Raw genomic sequence first — 14,234 nt, 5'->3', positions numbered from 1 at the left:
CATCGACGGCGGCCGCTACCACCTGCTTACTTCTTGAGAGTGCCCATGACACGCGCGGGCGTGGCCATCTCGATGTGGAAGTCGTCCGCAGGGTGGCGGTACAGACCAGCCTTGAGGCGCTTCTGGTCAATGTGGTGGCCGATGAAGCCGATCGAGCGACCGAGCGTGAAGATGCCGTTGAGGAAGCCGTAGCTGAGGTAGTCGCGCGCCTCCTCGATCGTGAAGGCACCCGAGTCGCGCAGCAGGTCGACGAAGCACACGGCGAGACAGCCGTCGACGTTGAGGATCAGCGTGTCCTTCTTGGCCGTCGTCACCTTCTCGACGGCGAGCGCGTAGTCGAGCATCTTGTGCGAAGGGAAGTTCTTGAGCACAAACTCCTTCACCACCTGCACACGGTAGTCGGGGTTCGACACCGACTTGATCTTGTGGCCGATACCGGGGATGAGCTTGTTGCCCTTGCGCATGCTGTCCACAAACTCTCGTGCGGTCATGCCGCGGTCGTAGGCGTTCGAGAACTCGGTGGCAGCGTCGTCCAGCGCACCACCGAAGCGGTCACCGATGGTGAGCAGACCCGACACGAGCGACGAGATCAGGTCCTTGCCGGCACGCGACGTGATGATGGTGTTCATCGCACCCGACACGGCCGGGCCGTGGTCGGCGGTGAGCATGAGCGCCATCTCGATGAACTTGGTGCAGTAGTCCGGCAGGCGGCGCTTGAACCACAGCAGCGAGATGACACCGCCGATGCCCATACCCGACTCGAACACCTCCGAGATCTTGACACCCGAGTACATGAGCTCCGATCCACGCTCGTCCGAGATGGTCGAGATGAAGGCGGCGGGCTTACGGACCATGCCGAGCTCCTGCGCCCACTTGTAGTCGACGGGGATGGCGGGAGCGGGGCGCTCGGGCTTGGGCACAACGACACCCTGGGCAACGAGCTTGTTGTACACCTCGCGGATCACCTGAGGCAGGTCCTCGAAGGTCTCCGGCACGATGAAGCCGGCGGCCTTCATGGCGGCGTTCTTGGCCGAGGCGGTCTCCATGTCGCTGTTGGCCATGGAACCGGCGTGGCCGAACTGCACCTCGGTCGTGAACATCTTGGCGCACGTGCCGATGGCCCAGGCCACGATGGGCTTCTTGATGATACCCTTCTTGACGGCGTCGATGACGCGGTACTCCTCGATACCACCGACCTCGCCGAGGAGGACGAGCATCTTGCACTCGGGGTCCTGCTCGTAGCGGAGCAGGTGGTCGATGAAGGTGGTGCCGGGGTAACGGTCACCGCCAATGGCGATACCCTCGTAGGTGCCGTTGGTGGTGATCGAGAGGATGTTGTTCAGCTCGTTCGACATACCGCCGGACTTGGAGACGTAGCCGACCGAACCGGGGCGGTAGAGCTTGGACGACAGGATGTTGTCCATCATACCACCCGAGTTGCCGATACGGAAGCAGCCGGGCTTGATACCACCGACGGTGGCGGGGCCGATGATGAGCACACCGGCCTTCTCGGCACGGTGGAGGATCTCACGGGCGTGGCGCTCGGGCACACCCTCGGCAATGAGGGCGAGAGCGCGGATCTGGGGGCAGTCGAGCACCTCGAGCGTCGACGAGTAGACCGATCGGCTCGAGGCAAAGTTGACGACCACGTCGGCATCGGGATGCTTGGCGACGGCCTCCTTGATGCTGGTGTAGACGGGGAGGAGCGTCTCCTTGGTGCCCCAGTAGAACTTCTGGATGTGGTGGCCACCGAAGGGGTAGATCATGGCAGCGACCGAGGGGGTCTGACGACCGCACGAGAAGTCAAAGTCGAGCATGCCCTGGATGGCACGGGGCTGCAGACCAAAGACGAGCGAGCGGGTGTTGGCGTCGAAGGGACGGTAGGCAGGGCGCTCGCCGGCGGCACCAGCGCCAAAGTGGACGATCTGGTCCTGGGGCTGGACACGCTCGCCGGTGGTGTGGTCAACGGTGCCGATGGCCTTGTCCTCGGCCTTGGCGCCGTTGGCGCCGCCGTGGACGGGGGTCTGGGCGCCCGAAGGGAGGGCGTTCTGCTGCTGCGAGGCGAGGGTGACCTCCTCGAAGGTCTTGACACCGAGAGCCAGGGGCACAATGTCGGTAATGTGCGTCTCGGGGCCGAAGACCTGGATCTCGACACCGAGGTCCTCACCGAGGAGGCGCATGGCCTTGAGACCCTCCTGGTAGTTGGGGCCACCACGGCGGACGAAGATGCGGACGCCGTGCTTGGCGAGCGAGACCTTGTACTCCTTGAGGGCGCGGATGATACCCTTGAAGGTGGAGGCGACGTTGGTGAAGTTGGCGATACCACCGCCGATGATGAGGAGCTTGCCCTGGGGGTTGACCTCGCCGCGGGTCATGAGGTCGAGCAGCGTCTTGGCGTACTCGAAGGTCTGGCCCTCGGAGGGAGCACCCGAGTACTCGCCGTAGTTGGCGAGCTCGTGGGCGTAGCCGTGGGCGGCGATGGCGTCCGAGTAGACGACCGAGGCACCACCACCGGCGACCATGGTCCAGATGCGGCCCGTAGCGTTGAGCACGGTGAGCTTGAGCGAGGCACCGGTACCGGCGTCGAGCTTGGCGATGTAGGCCTCCTCCTTGGTCAGGTCACGGCCGAAGGGGGCAGGCCAGTACATGGGCGGGCCGCGGTCCTCGCCCTTGTTGCCGGCAGCACCGGCGGCGATGCCCATGACGATGGAAGGGTCACGGGCGATGGCCCACTTGGGGCCGCAGATGAAGTCGGCGGTCTGGTCGAGCTTGGCGGCCATGTCGAGGTAGGCGATCTGGCCGTCGTCGGTGGCGACGAGCGGGTTGATCTCGAGGTAGGCGAAGTGGAGGTCGACGTAGACCGAGTAGAGGCGGATGAGGAAGTCGGTCAGGACCTCGCGCTTGGCGGCGGGGACGCCGGTGAGCAGGGTGCTGGTCCAGACCTCGCGCTTGGGGAAGGGCGCGGCAGGGTCGGCGGGGATGAGGAGCTTGAGAGCCTTGGCGTCGACATCGCCGACGTCGACACCACCCTCGTGGGTGAAGAGGATCCAGTCACCCTCGCGCGCCGAGTTGATGCAGACGTAGAACTCGGTGTCGGCGGGGTGAGGGCAGAAGGGCTCGACGATGAAGTTGTTGAGGGTACCGGTGACCGACTCGACCTGCTGGGCCTTGCCGGCGCGCTCCTGGATCCAGGCCTTGGCATCAGCCCAGTCCGAGTTGAGCTTGAGGAGGCCGGCCTTTCCTCGGCGCTTGATGAGCTGGTCTGGCTTGGCGACGAGCTTGGTCGACTGGACCCATGCTGGGAGCTGCGACTCGTCTGTGATGGAGTTGGTGGTGGGGTCCCAGGCGATCTGGGCGACCTTGGGCGCGGGAGCGACAAAGTCGGCGTTGACCTTGAGGTCGGCGTGGGCCAGAGGCGAGCGGGGCAGCCAGTAGTTGACCAGCAGCTTGGCGTCGAACTCTCGGATGGCTGTAAGAACAAGTTGGCGGATGGAAAGGCAAGCATACGTGTCAGTTTTGCTTCACGGGAAGATCTGAATCGCTTCCCTGCGGGTGCAGGCCGTCAGACCAGGCCAGAACCGGCACTTTTCCGAGTCGTTCGAGACCACAAAAGAGCGCAGCTTCGAGTGCCATCTTCTCGAGACGACCCCGCAGATCTCGAAACTTGGCTGGAGCATTACGCCCGCAGAAAACATTCTACGCAGAGAAAACTTACCCTTGGAAGACATGGCGAAAGATCAAGTGTGAAGTTTTGGTGGAAACGAAAGGGTGTTGATCGAGTTTGACAGCGATGCTGAGGAACGAGTGAAGCTGACTCGTTTACGAAGGTTACGAGGCGATGTGCGGCGACGGTGAGTAAAGGCTAGATACTCAAGGCGACGACGTTCGCGAGGATGATTGGCAGGCAAAGAGAGAGAAGAAGGAGCAGCGGAGAAGGAGGGATGACGGATGGCGGTGGTGATGGAGAAGAAGTGAGATGCTGGACTCGATGGCCAAATACACTTTTGGTGGGCGAGGGGGCGGCGAGGGCGGTGAGGAGCGGCACGCACTGGCTTCCAGTCTTCCAGCCCGGAAACACCAGGCTGCCTGCGCCAACTCGAGATTGGGGTCTGAGCGTCTCGCCAGGTCAGGCGGAACCTGACGGCAGTGCAACACGCATGGGCACGCTGGCTCGCGCTCCAGTGCAAAGCGGACGAGGCCTGGCGACGCAGCAGCAGCAGCACCAACAGCAGCACCGACAGCAGAAGCGGCGGCGCACGGTTGCAGGGCCAACAAGGCCATCAGAGGGTTGACAGCTTGCCAGCCGGATTTGCGCTGCGCAGGAGCGCGGACTCGAGTGGAGCCGGGACGAACGACGACCCAACAAGCCAGAGTGCGGCGCTCGCTCTGCCCCAAGTTGCCGAATCAAAAAAAAGGTTGCAACCGAGGCGCTTTCTTCCGTGCAGGCGTGCCCAACTCAAAATGCACCAGCCAGTCCAACACTTTTTTTTTTTTTTTTCGCTCTTTTTCTTTTTTGGCGTGTGCGTCGCGGCGGGTTCGCGAGGGTGGCAACCCTTCGCGACGTTCCGAAACCGCTGGAATTCGGAGCAGCCGACCGCGTGACTGAGAGATGGGCACCCTGAGCCGGCTTTGGGACCAACAACTTTTCCGATGCTGCCCCAAGCGTAGGGTAGCCCGTGACGAAATGCACGAAATTCTGGCCTGGGATTTAATTTTGGCAGCGCCTTTTCGTCCAATCACCAAAAAATCGAGCAGCAAGCAGGCGGTGGGCTGCCTCACGCGAGGCGAACGCGGCGTGGCCGTGCGTGCCCTGCAGCATTCGTCGATACGCCTGCCACCCTGGAAACGACGAAATGACGCCGAGAGCCGACGGCACTCCCACCAAAGCAGGAGCTGCAGCGAGCCAGAGGCCAAGGTTTGGGACGAATCCGAATCGATGCGACGCAATCAAACTTGGACTGGGTGCAGCACACACACTGTCTGCAAGTGCCTGGCTCAAATGTCGACGTCGAATGTCGCCCGAGCCTAGTCCTTCATCTGGCACGCATCTGTTTGTTTCTTCCTACGGTCGGCCCTGGAGCAGAGACTCGAGGTGCTGTAGGATCACCACGGCCGAGTCCGCGTTCACTGCGGTGCTGCACGCCTGCCTCGGCCCGCTTCCGCTCCTCCGTCCAATGGCAGCGCACATCGTCCGATGCGTAGAGGTGGCCTGATCTGCGCCGCATCATGCACTCGACCCGGCCGCTTCTCGGTGTCGCTCATCCTACAAGCTTTTTGCTGAAGAGCAAGCGCTACCCAATTGCCCCTGATCAATCTGTAGAGCAGGCAGGCAGAACGCAGATCAGTGTGAATCCAAGCCTATGCGCACCGAGCCGCAAGCGAGCAAGTTGGTCTTTTGCACAGCGCGTGCGTGAAAAAGTCGGCAGAGCCGGCCATCAGGGACAGCAGCCGGATAGCTGATTTGAGGCGAACAGGGTCCCTGCAGACAGAGCTTCGCGCGTCCTTGTCGGATCGACACCGAGACCCGCACCGCTCACTGCACAGATTTTGGGGATGATCGCTCACACTTCGTTGGGAATTTATCAACAACAAAAAAAACAATTAGAAATTTAAAACTGAGAGCGACCGCCATAGCCCGAGCTGACCCGGCTGCTTCGAGACGATCGCGGATCTCACCAGGGCCTGAGTGTGACTGCACCTGGAACCTTTCAAGGGCGATTCTATTATACACGTGAGATGCGTTTGCCGATGTAAGAGTTTCGACTACGCTTTGTGCGGATATCGACAGGCGCCCGCCCTTTCTGGCGATAGAAGCTCGATCAGGGCTGGCGAGTTTCTGTTGGGGGTCACCTTGCGTGAAGCCAAGACGAAATTCTCCGCTGCACGCGAAGCGCGCGTGCGATACGCCACCGCACCGAGCCAGATCGATTTGCCATCGATACTGCCCATGCCATCGCCGCCGTTTTCCAGCGTGTTAGAGCCCGATCCAGTGTTGATTTTTGCCGACGATGTTAGGCTCGCACGGAGGTGCGGTGACAGAGCTCGGAAGTCGGGTCGTTGATGGGTTGCGTCGTCACGACGAGAACAACACTTTTGGCCTCCACACTGACGCTTTACGCTTCTCCTTACCAACCCCTGCATTCCTTCTCGTCTCTGGTACCTATCCCCAACGATGATGGCCTCAAATCCAGCCTCGGGCTCTGAGATGCAGATCTCAGCTACTCAGATCCCGTCCTCCTCGCCCGTGCTTCCCACACGCACGGCAAGCGAGACCATCGGCGGCACGCCCACCACCGTGATCACGCAGTCGTTCGCAGACCGCATCATGGTCACCATCACGCAGCTCAACAAGTTCGGCTGCATCTACCAGGCCACCACCTCCATCAATCCTGCCGACCCACTACCCCAGCACGATGAAGCAGGCGCGTTGCCGGCACCACTACCGACGACGGCAGTGACCAAGCTCGTGGGCACCGAACCCTCGCCCGCCTACACGGCGCTCTACCACCTCTACATCGCCCAACTCGCCAGCATCGTCAAGCATGCCGCACCCACAGATCAACGCCCCCTCATCGTCACGCTTGCTCTCAAACCTACAGCTCAGGAGCAGCAGGATGATGAGGATGATTCGCTCATGTCCAGCGAGGCGGAACGATCGAGATACATGACAATCATGAACATGGTCGCCAGCTGCAGAGTCTGGTAAATTCCACACCTTTCGCTCGACCAACGACTGTGTTACGCGACAGGGGGATTTAAAAGGCTGTGCGCCGCGTGCGGCCGGACGCAGTAGCAGGCACATCGCGTCTGCGGCGCGTGGAAGAGCTGCGACCAAAGCCGGCAAAGTTTCCGTCGTCGTCCGCATCCTCGTCGCTATCCTCGTCGTCGTCAATCACCATGGCCGCTGATGTCTTGGCCGCCTTCACCGCCGCGCGCGGTACGACTCGAGACGGCACGACCTCGTCGTCGCTCTCGTCGACCATCGCCACGGGTCGTTTCCTGCCGCGCGCCTGCGACGCTCTCTGCGATGGTCGGCCATGCCGCCGTTCTAGCAGCGTCGTCATATCCGCGCCGTCATCCGACTCCTCGTCCAGACCATCGAGTCCCAGATCGACAGCCCCACCTTCGACCGAGGCTGGATCCAGTGCGACCTTTGCGCGACCGCGACGAGTGGCCGCCGCCCCCTCGTGCGGGAGAGAAGTCTCGTCGTTCTGCTCCCAGTATGCCTCGCCCAGCCCGTAGTCGTTGCTCTCGGGCAGCGTGAGCGCCACCTGGGTGCGCGAGACCTGCGCATCCTGCCGCGGCGTGCCTGCCTCGGCCTTGCGTCGAAACTTCTTAAAGTTCGGGCCTGCGTTTGTCGCCGTGGCTGTGCGGGCTGTGGGCTTGCGGACAAGCGGAACAAAGTCGACCTGGACAAAGTTGCCGCGCACGTGCATACGCAGTTCTTCCTCCGCCATCCGCTTGAATGCCTCGTAATTCTCATCCACCGCTGCATCCTTGCGTGCTGGTTGCGCCTGTGCCTTCGTCGATCGAGAGGCGACGTGGCGGTCCAACGGACCCGACGCGCCCTTGGCGATGGTGAGCCGGTTGAAGTCGGCGTCAAAGTCGTCGACCGCGCTGACCTGTGCGCGCTGCGTGTTGAGCGCCGCCAGGAAATGAGGCTCCGTGTCGGGCTGTGCGCCCTCGGCTAGTCCCTGTGCAGCATCTGTATCAGCGCGGACAATGCGTGTCGCTTCCGGTGCTGGGTCTGCGGCAGTCGCCTCGGTGCGCGTCCGCTTCGAGGTATGTGCGGTCTCATCACCGACCACGGGCGGCGGCGACTTTCTCTTGCCGAGATCGACCGCTTGGCTTTGACTCGAGGCTTGCGCATCCACCAAGGACTGCGTCTGGGCTCGGTCCTCCTCGTCCAGATCCATTCTGTAGCGTCGGCTGCGCGGCACCGAAGTCGTGCCACCAGCTTGCGTCTCGACGGAGCCGCTGGTGTTTGCGGACGCATCTGCGGAAGCGTTTGCATCGCCCGGCTGTAAGATGGCATCGAAAATGTCGGAGCGACGAGAGTTGGTGCGAGTTGCACCTGTACGCCTGGTGAGCCCACTGCGCGCCGAGCGAGCCGTTTGCAAGCCACCCTGCGGTTCCAAGGATTCAGAGGCCTCGGCGCCGGCCGCATGGGCATCTGTGCTCTCTGTGGGTGCCGAGATAGAAGGCGGATCCATCGCTGTGGTGTGGGAGGAGGCCTCGTTTGCTTCCGAGACTGGCTTGCGTGTTCTGCGGGTCAGTGGTCTCCTCTGCCCTTCCGTTGCGCTCTGTGGGGGTGGCACATTTTCGGATATCGGTGCATCGATGGCCAGGCTTTCCCTTCGCTCAACTGGGGCTGCTGCCGGCGCTTCAATTCGCTTGGGCGAAGGCTGCTTCCGAGCAGATGCATCATTCGAACGCGTCTCCTCACGGATCTGTGGCGTGGAAGGCGGAGGAGGCGGAGAAGAGACGGGCATCGTGGCAGGAGGAAGCATGGATGCGCCGCCGTCGTCGGGCATCTTCGGGAAGACATTGAGGTGTGCGCGGACGTCGGCTGTGAGGATGGCGCTGGTGAGTCCATGAAAGCCTGTGGGCATGGCGATGCGTAGATTGCTGCACGCCACCGCACACGCTTGTCCCCACGCCGAATCGGCATGCTCGCCGCTGACGAGCACGACGAGACCATCATCGGGCGCCTCGCTGCGTGCCTGTGCGCTGCTGTTGCGCCAGTAGGAGAGCGCGCTATTCTTGTACGGCATGAGGAGCTGGGCAAAGTCGGCCTTGGTCTCGAGCTTTTCAGCGACGGGATTGTGGGTGAAGACATGTGCACCCGCCACTGCGAGGACGTTCTTGTAGATGGTGACCTCGGCCTGATCACTGGGAAGCGCAAAAAAGACGCACATAGTCGCCTTTAGCATGTAGGTGCGACGCTGGTCGGGTACGAGCCGATTGGGGGTGTCGATAAGCTCGCTTAACTCTCCTGGGTCGACGGGAGGTGCGTAGGCTGCGGGCGACAGATCGTCGAATGTGGTTTCGAGTGAGGCGGGGTCATGACGAGGCAGTTCTGCTCTGCGAAAGAGCTCGTGGAAGTAGTCGATGGAGACGAGTGGGCGTGCCTGAAGCAAGGCGCAGAGGACAGACTCGGTGGAGTTGAGCTGCGCAAGACACAGATGCGTGTAGCCGTCCTTCCAGCGTGACTTTGCTGGCGAGAGATGGATGCCGAGCTGGAGCGCAGGCTTTCTGAGAGGCGCTATGGCGTTGTCCTTGATTCGTGCAGCAAAGCAGACGGCGAATGGCTGCCACACAAGGCGGAGGGAGATGGTGGTGGTGAGTGCGAAGGAATCGCCATGTTCGAGCGTGTGCTGCTGGTCTGGAGGTACATGCACCTCGATGGCATCTGTGGGGTCTGTTGTGGCGGTGCTGGTGGTAGGGGCGGACTGTTTGGTGACGGCAAACGTCTTTCTGCTCTTGTTGGCCTCGAAGCGGATGGTGACGCGCGGTCGAAGGGAGATATCATTGTGAAAGGCGAGCGGATCGGTGACAGCTGCAAGGCGAGCTTCGATGGACTGTTCGGAGGCGATGGTGATGTGACAGGAGTTGCGGGACACGAACTTGCTATCGACGACAATGTCGGCGGGGATCTTGCGACCGATGGTGTAGGTCTGTCCGTACTTGAGGAGCTTGCTCAGCTCCTGGCGGCTGTCCTCAGCGAAGCGACCCTGGAGCAGCCACATGGAGCTCGTTAGGGTTGCCGATGCATGTGCGCATCCAAGCTTTGCGGATCAGGATGGCGGTGGCGCAGCAGCGATGGTCATGGTAGGGTGATGAGCTTCTGATCGAGCCTGGACCCTGAGCCATTGCAGACGCGTGGAGAATAGAGAGTGTCACTTTTGGCGACATCGGATGTGGAGTAGCCCGATCGAATGCAGATGGGAGTGCCGATGCGCGCCGCTCGAGCCAGTCCAGTTGGAAGGAGCGAGGCGGGCAGTTGAGAGGAGGCGCGGGCGGGCCAAGCCAGGCGATGCGAAAATGCGAAATCCACGCGCCTCGGCCTCGGTGTAGACAAGCGCTGCATCTGAGCCACAGCAGAGCACAGCGTGAGAGGCCAACACAGCGACACGCACGCTCACAGCTCAGCTCTCTCCCACACAGCCAGCCCAGTCTGAGCTGCAGAACAACATCAATCTTGACTGTCACCCTCTCTTCTTCGCATCATCCCGCCAGTCGCCTCATCGCTCGCTCGACAGACGGCAGCCACACTGATGTACAACCACCACTCGCAGGGCCGCTATGGCTCTGGCTCGCGCTCGTCCGGCAGCGCCTCCGACTCAATAGCTCCGCAGGGCGCGCTCAATGCGCTCGCCGACTGGGCGGCGCGCAACCTGGATCCAGAGATGCAGACCTCGCCCGTGTCGGTGTACGTCGAACGCTGCTGCCATCCTGCGCTGGGACAGCCCAACCTCGCGCTCAATCTCGAGCTCGCCGACTACGTCAATCAGAAGAAGGCCAACACGCCGCGCGAGGCCGCCTTCGAAACGGTGCGCAAGGTCAACTCGCGCAACCCGCACGTGGGCATGCTCGGACTTGCGCTGCTCGATATCCTCGTCAAGAACTGCGGATATCCACTCCACCTCCAGATTGCCACCAAGGAGTTTCTCAACGAGATGGTCAAGCGCTTTCCCGAGCGTCCGCCGCCCTTCCCCTCGCCCGTGCAGACCAAGATCCTCGAGCTCATCCACGAGTGGAAGCTCACGCTCTGCGTCACCTCCAAGCACCGCGAGGACCTCGTGCACATCCGCGACATGCACCGTCTGCTCACCTACAAGGGCTACCGCTTCCCCAACGTCGACTCGCGCGCCGCGAGCGTCATGAATTCGGACAACAACCTCAAGTCGCCCGAGGAGCTCGAGGAAGAGGACCGCGCGGCGCAGGGGGCCAAGCTGCAGGAGCTCATCCGCAGAGGTACGCCCAAGGACCTCGCGCAGGCGCAGGAGCTCATGAAGATCATGTCGGGCGCCGAGCCGGAGAACAAGCCCGACTACACCAAGCAGACGCGCCGCGAGCTGGACAAGGTGCAGTCGCGCGCGATCCTGCTCAACGACATGCTCAACAACGCCAAGCCGGGCGAGAAGTTTGCGCAGGGCGATGCGTACGACCAGATCGCCGGCCATCTGCGCAGCGTCCAGCCGCGCATCCAAAAGTGGATCGGCGATGCCGACGAGGGCGATGCGGCGGGCTCGGACAACATGGACCGGCTGCTGCTCGTCAACGACCTCATCAACCAGGTCGTCGAGCGCTACAAGCAGTTCACCAAAGGCAACTATGCGGCGCAGGCGCACATTGATCCGTCCATCGACCCGTCCAAGGGCGGCGCGGATGCCGTGCCGACGGCCAAGATCTCGGACCTGATCAGCTTCGATGACGATGCGGCACAACCTGCTGCGTCCGCTTCCGGAGCGGCAGCATCGAGCAACATCATGGACGACTTTGCGTCGCTGACGTTTGACGATGCCCCTGCCTCCCAACCTGCGGCGTCCGGGTCGACGGCACCGACAGCGGCGACGGCGCTGGGTGGATTGCCTGCCGATTTGTTCTCGAACGACAGTGGCTCCTCAACGCCTCGCTCGGCTACGGGCAGCTCGAATCCTGCCAACGGACTAGGCAATTGGGGTGCACTCCAGCTGCCTACCACTGCCACCTCGACGTCGACTTCGCCACGCATCCCGCAGTCGGCACCAAAGGCCGGAAGCAGCCTCGCCGACCTTGCCACGCTCACACCGTCGGCACCACAACATCAGCAGCAGCAGCAGCAACAGGCTCAGCCGAAACCAAAGTCCAACGATCCATTTGCGGATCTCGACGCCATGTTCAAGTAAAGCCACAGACGCACGAACAGGGCGCGGCACGAGTGCGAAATGGCATTCTTATTTCTACACTGATTGCTACTCGAGCGCGATTGCGGATTCGGAGGATGTACCCGTGGGTGGGGCGGGTGCGGGTTCGGTGGGTTTGGATTTCTTGGCGGCGGGGGCGGGATCGTCGTCGCGCGCACGCTTGCGCGGGGGAGGAGGCTGGACCTCTTGCAGCTCGTCGTCGCTGCTGTCGGGCTCGTTTTGCGGTGCAGGTTGGGCACGCGGTGCGAGGGTGCGAACCTTACCCATGATGGTCACTGGCTGGTCTGCCTCGGCATTGAGGGAAAGCACGACATTGACGACTTGGAAGTGCTGATCCTCGTCGGTGAGCGTGAGGATGCTTCCGTCGACCAGGCCGAGTGCGGCGAGCGAGCGTGCATTGTTGTCGTCGAAATCCGGATCCGCCAAAATCCTCGAGCCATCATAGACCACCACATCCTCGAGCTTGACAGCCTGCGCCACCGCACTCACCACCTCCTCCAACGTCATCTCGAGACTCGTGAGCGAGACGGGGATGTATGCGTCCTGACACACGCCGCAGTGCGGGTTGGGCGGTGCAGGTGGCCATGCGTTCAGCATGCGGTCCGAGCCGCGCGCCAGCGACACGTTGCGCGCCCGATCCCACGCGCCCTGCAACACATGCACCGCCTGCACCACCAGCATGCCCGCCACAATCGCATTCGTCGACGCAATCGCCGGGATAATGTTGCCCGCCATCTGCTTCACCTCGAACCGCGTCTTGCGCTCAATGTGGTACACCGCCGAACGCAGGTTCGACGCCGCAGTCACAAGGTCCAGCGCTGCATCGTCGTCCTTGTCAAACGACAGCGGCACCGACACGTCGCCAGCAGCCCGCGTCGCCAGCGTCGACACACTACGCACGAACAGCTCGGCGTTGTCGCGCAGCGTCAGCTGGCGCTGGTCCTTGAGCGTCGATGCATTCGTAGCGGATGGTGCTGCGCCGTTCGATGTACCCTCGCCGCCCGCAGGTGCGGTGGCCGCGCCGTCGTCGGCATCGCACTGTCCCGCCATGACATCGGCAAACACGAGCGGCACCGGCTTGACCGGACGATGCGTCCACATCTCCTCCATGCCGAGCAGTCGATCGATGTCGTTCTTGTACACCTTGTTGAAGATGCGCTCTGCGACGCTGCGCACGTCGTGCTCGTTGCGCTCGGCTGCGGCCTTGACAAGCGCGGCGCGCATGTCGCGCATCTCGCGCTGCTCCTTGCGCAGGCTGTCGATCTCGGCCGCGTCTTCGCCGTCCGCAATCGCCTTGTCCAGCTGCTCGTCCTCGGTCTCGTCGTCGGCGCCGAACAGCTGTGTAAAGAGCCAGCTCTTGGCCCACACGATGCAGTGGATGGGCGTCGAGGGGGTGGAGCGGATGGTGCACACGGGGAACGTCTTGGGCGTGGGTTTTGGCACGCAGTCGTAGCACTCTGTCACGCCCGGCCGGATGGGCTGCACCTGGCCGAGGAAGCCCGTGGTGCCGCTCTCGATGAGCGCCACGTCGGCGGCGATGCACATGCGGTTCACCCAGCGGCGCGCATTGAGGTTGTCGAGCGCGTTGAGCACGAGGTCGAAGCGCTGGAAGTAGGCGACGCCGAAGCGAGGCTCCTTGATGTTGGCGTGGTGCGCCACGATGTTGACGAGCGGGTTGAACGACGCGGCGGTCTGCTTGGCGACGAGCGACTTGGGCTTCTTGATGTGCTGCTTCTGGAAGAGGAACTGGCGGTTGAGGTTGGACAGGTCGATGGTGTCCAGATCGATGATCTCGATGTCGCCAAAGCCGGTGAGCACGAGATTCTTGAGCAGCTCGCACCCGATGCCGCCTGCGCCGACCACGAGGATCTTGGCGGTGTTGATGCGCTGGAAAACGTCCGCGCCGAGGATGGTTTTGGCGAGCGTGTAGCGCTCCGCCGCAGCGGAGTCGTCACCACTACGGGAGGAAGAGGAGGCCTCGGTCATGCTGAGGCGATGGAGAGACGGATGTCGAAAGGTTCTGGGTGGGACAGAAGGTGCGGATTCGTTGGAGCTGAGCGTTTCGCATCTGTCGTCTTCTCGTGTCGCGGCTGCGGTCTCAATCAATTTCGTCTTTTTGCAGCGTCAAACCGTTGCGGTATCTGGGTGGAAAACAAGCTGTTTTGATTGATCCCGCAGTTGAGCACGCAAAAAGTGGAGGCGTGTGGCGGATTTTTCGAGTCTTTGTCTCGAAACGACGCTGTAACACTGCTGTTTAATGCGCACGCGTCAAGGGTCCATTCGCGCGGCCGAGCTGCAGGCGCCGTCCCTCTGCACACGCTCCGC

The 14,234-nt window shown here is 62.3% G+C and overlaps 5 protein-coding genes across 5 annotated transcripts; 2 read left to right on the top strand and 3 right to left on the bottom strand.

The window, feature by feature from the left end:
- Positions 1–26: 26 nt before the first annotated feature.
- On the bottom strand, positions 27–5,225 carry PAN0_002c1106 (ATP-citrate synthase; the record flags this gene model as incomplete). The annotated part of the gene is made up of 4 exons (XM_014803273.1): positions 27–3,469; positions 4,050–4,331; positions 4,780–4,990; positions 5,067–5,225. 4 exons carry the CDS (start codon positions 5,223–5,225, stop codon positions 27–29), a joined length of 4,095 nt encoding a protein of 1,364 aa, XP_014658759.1.
- A 947-nt stretch (positions 5,226–6,172) lies between these two features.
- PAN0_002d1105 (uncharacterized protein) lies at positions 6,173–6,706 on the top strand (the record flags this gene model as incomplete). Its single annotated transcript, XM_014803272.1, has 1 exon — positions 6,173–6,706. One exon carries the CDS (start codon positions 6,173–6,175, stop codon positions 6,704–6,706), a length of 534 nt encoding a protein of 177 aa, XP_014658758.1.
- Positions 6,707–6,755: 49 nt separating this feature from the next.
- On the bottom strand, positions 6,756–9,749 carry PAN0_002c1104 (uncharacterized protein; the record flags this gene model as incomplete). Its single annotated transcript, XM_014803271.1, has 1 exon — positions 6,756–9,749. The coding sequence occupies one exon, from the start codon at positions 9,747–9,749 to the stop codon at positions 6,756–6,758; it is 2,994 nt and encodes a 997-aa protein (XP_014658757.1).
- A 528-nt stretch (positions 9,750–10,277) lies between these two features.
- On the top strand, positions 10,278–11,891 carry PAN0_002d1103 (Golgi to vacuole transport-related protein; the record flags this gene model as incomplete). The annotated part of the gene is made up of 1 exon (XM_014803270.1): positions 10,278–11,891. The coding sequence occupies one exon, from the start codon at positions 10,278–10,280 to the stop codon at positions 11,889–11,891; it is 1,614 nt and encodes a 537-aa protein (XP_014658756.1).
- A 66-nt stretch (positions 11,892–11,957) lies between these two features.
- On the bottom strand, positions 11,958–13,895 carry PAN0_002c1102 (ubiquitin-activating enzyme-like protein; the record flags this gene model as incomplete). Its single annotated transcript, XM_014803269.1, has 1 exon — positions 11,958–13,895. The coding sequence occupies one exon, from the start codon at positions 13,893–13,895 to the stop codon at positions 11,958–11,960; it is 1,938 nt and encodes a 645-aa protein (XP_014658755.1).
- Positions 13,896–14,234: the final 339 nt, after the last annotated feature.

This window comes from Moesziomyces antarcticus (genome assembly GCF_000747765.1).
Source record: "Moesziomyces antarcticus DNA, scaffold: scaffold_v10002, strain JCM 10317, whole genome shotgun sequence".
In the NCBI taxonomy this organism is placed as follows: Eukaryota; Fungi; Basidiomycota; class Ustilaginomycetes; order Ustilaginales; family Ustilaginaceae; genus Moesziomyces; species Moesziomyces antarcticus.
Note: the sequence above shows the minus strand (reverse complement) of the source record. Positions and strands in the feature narration are given on the sequence as shown.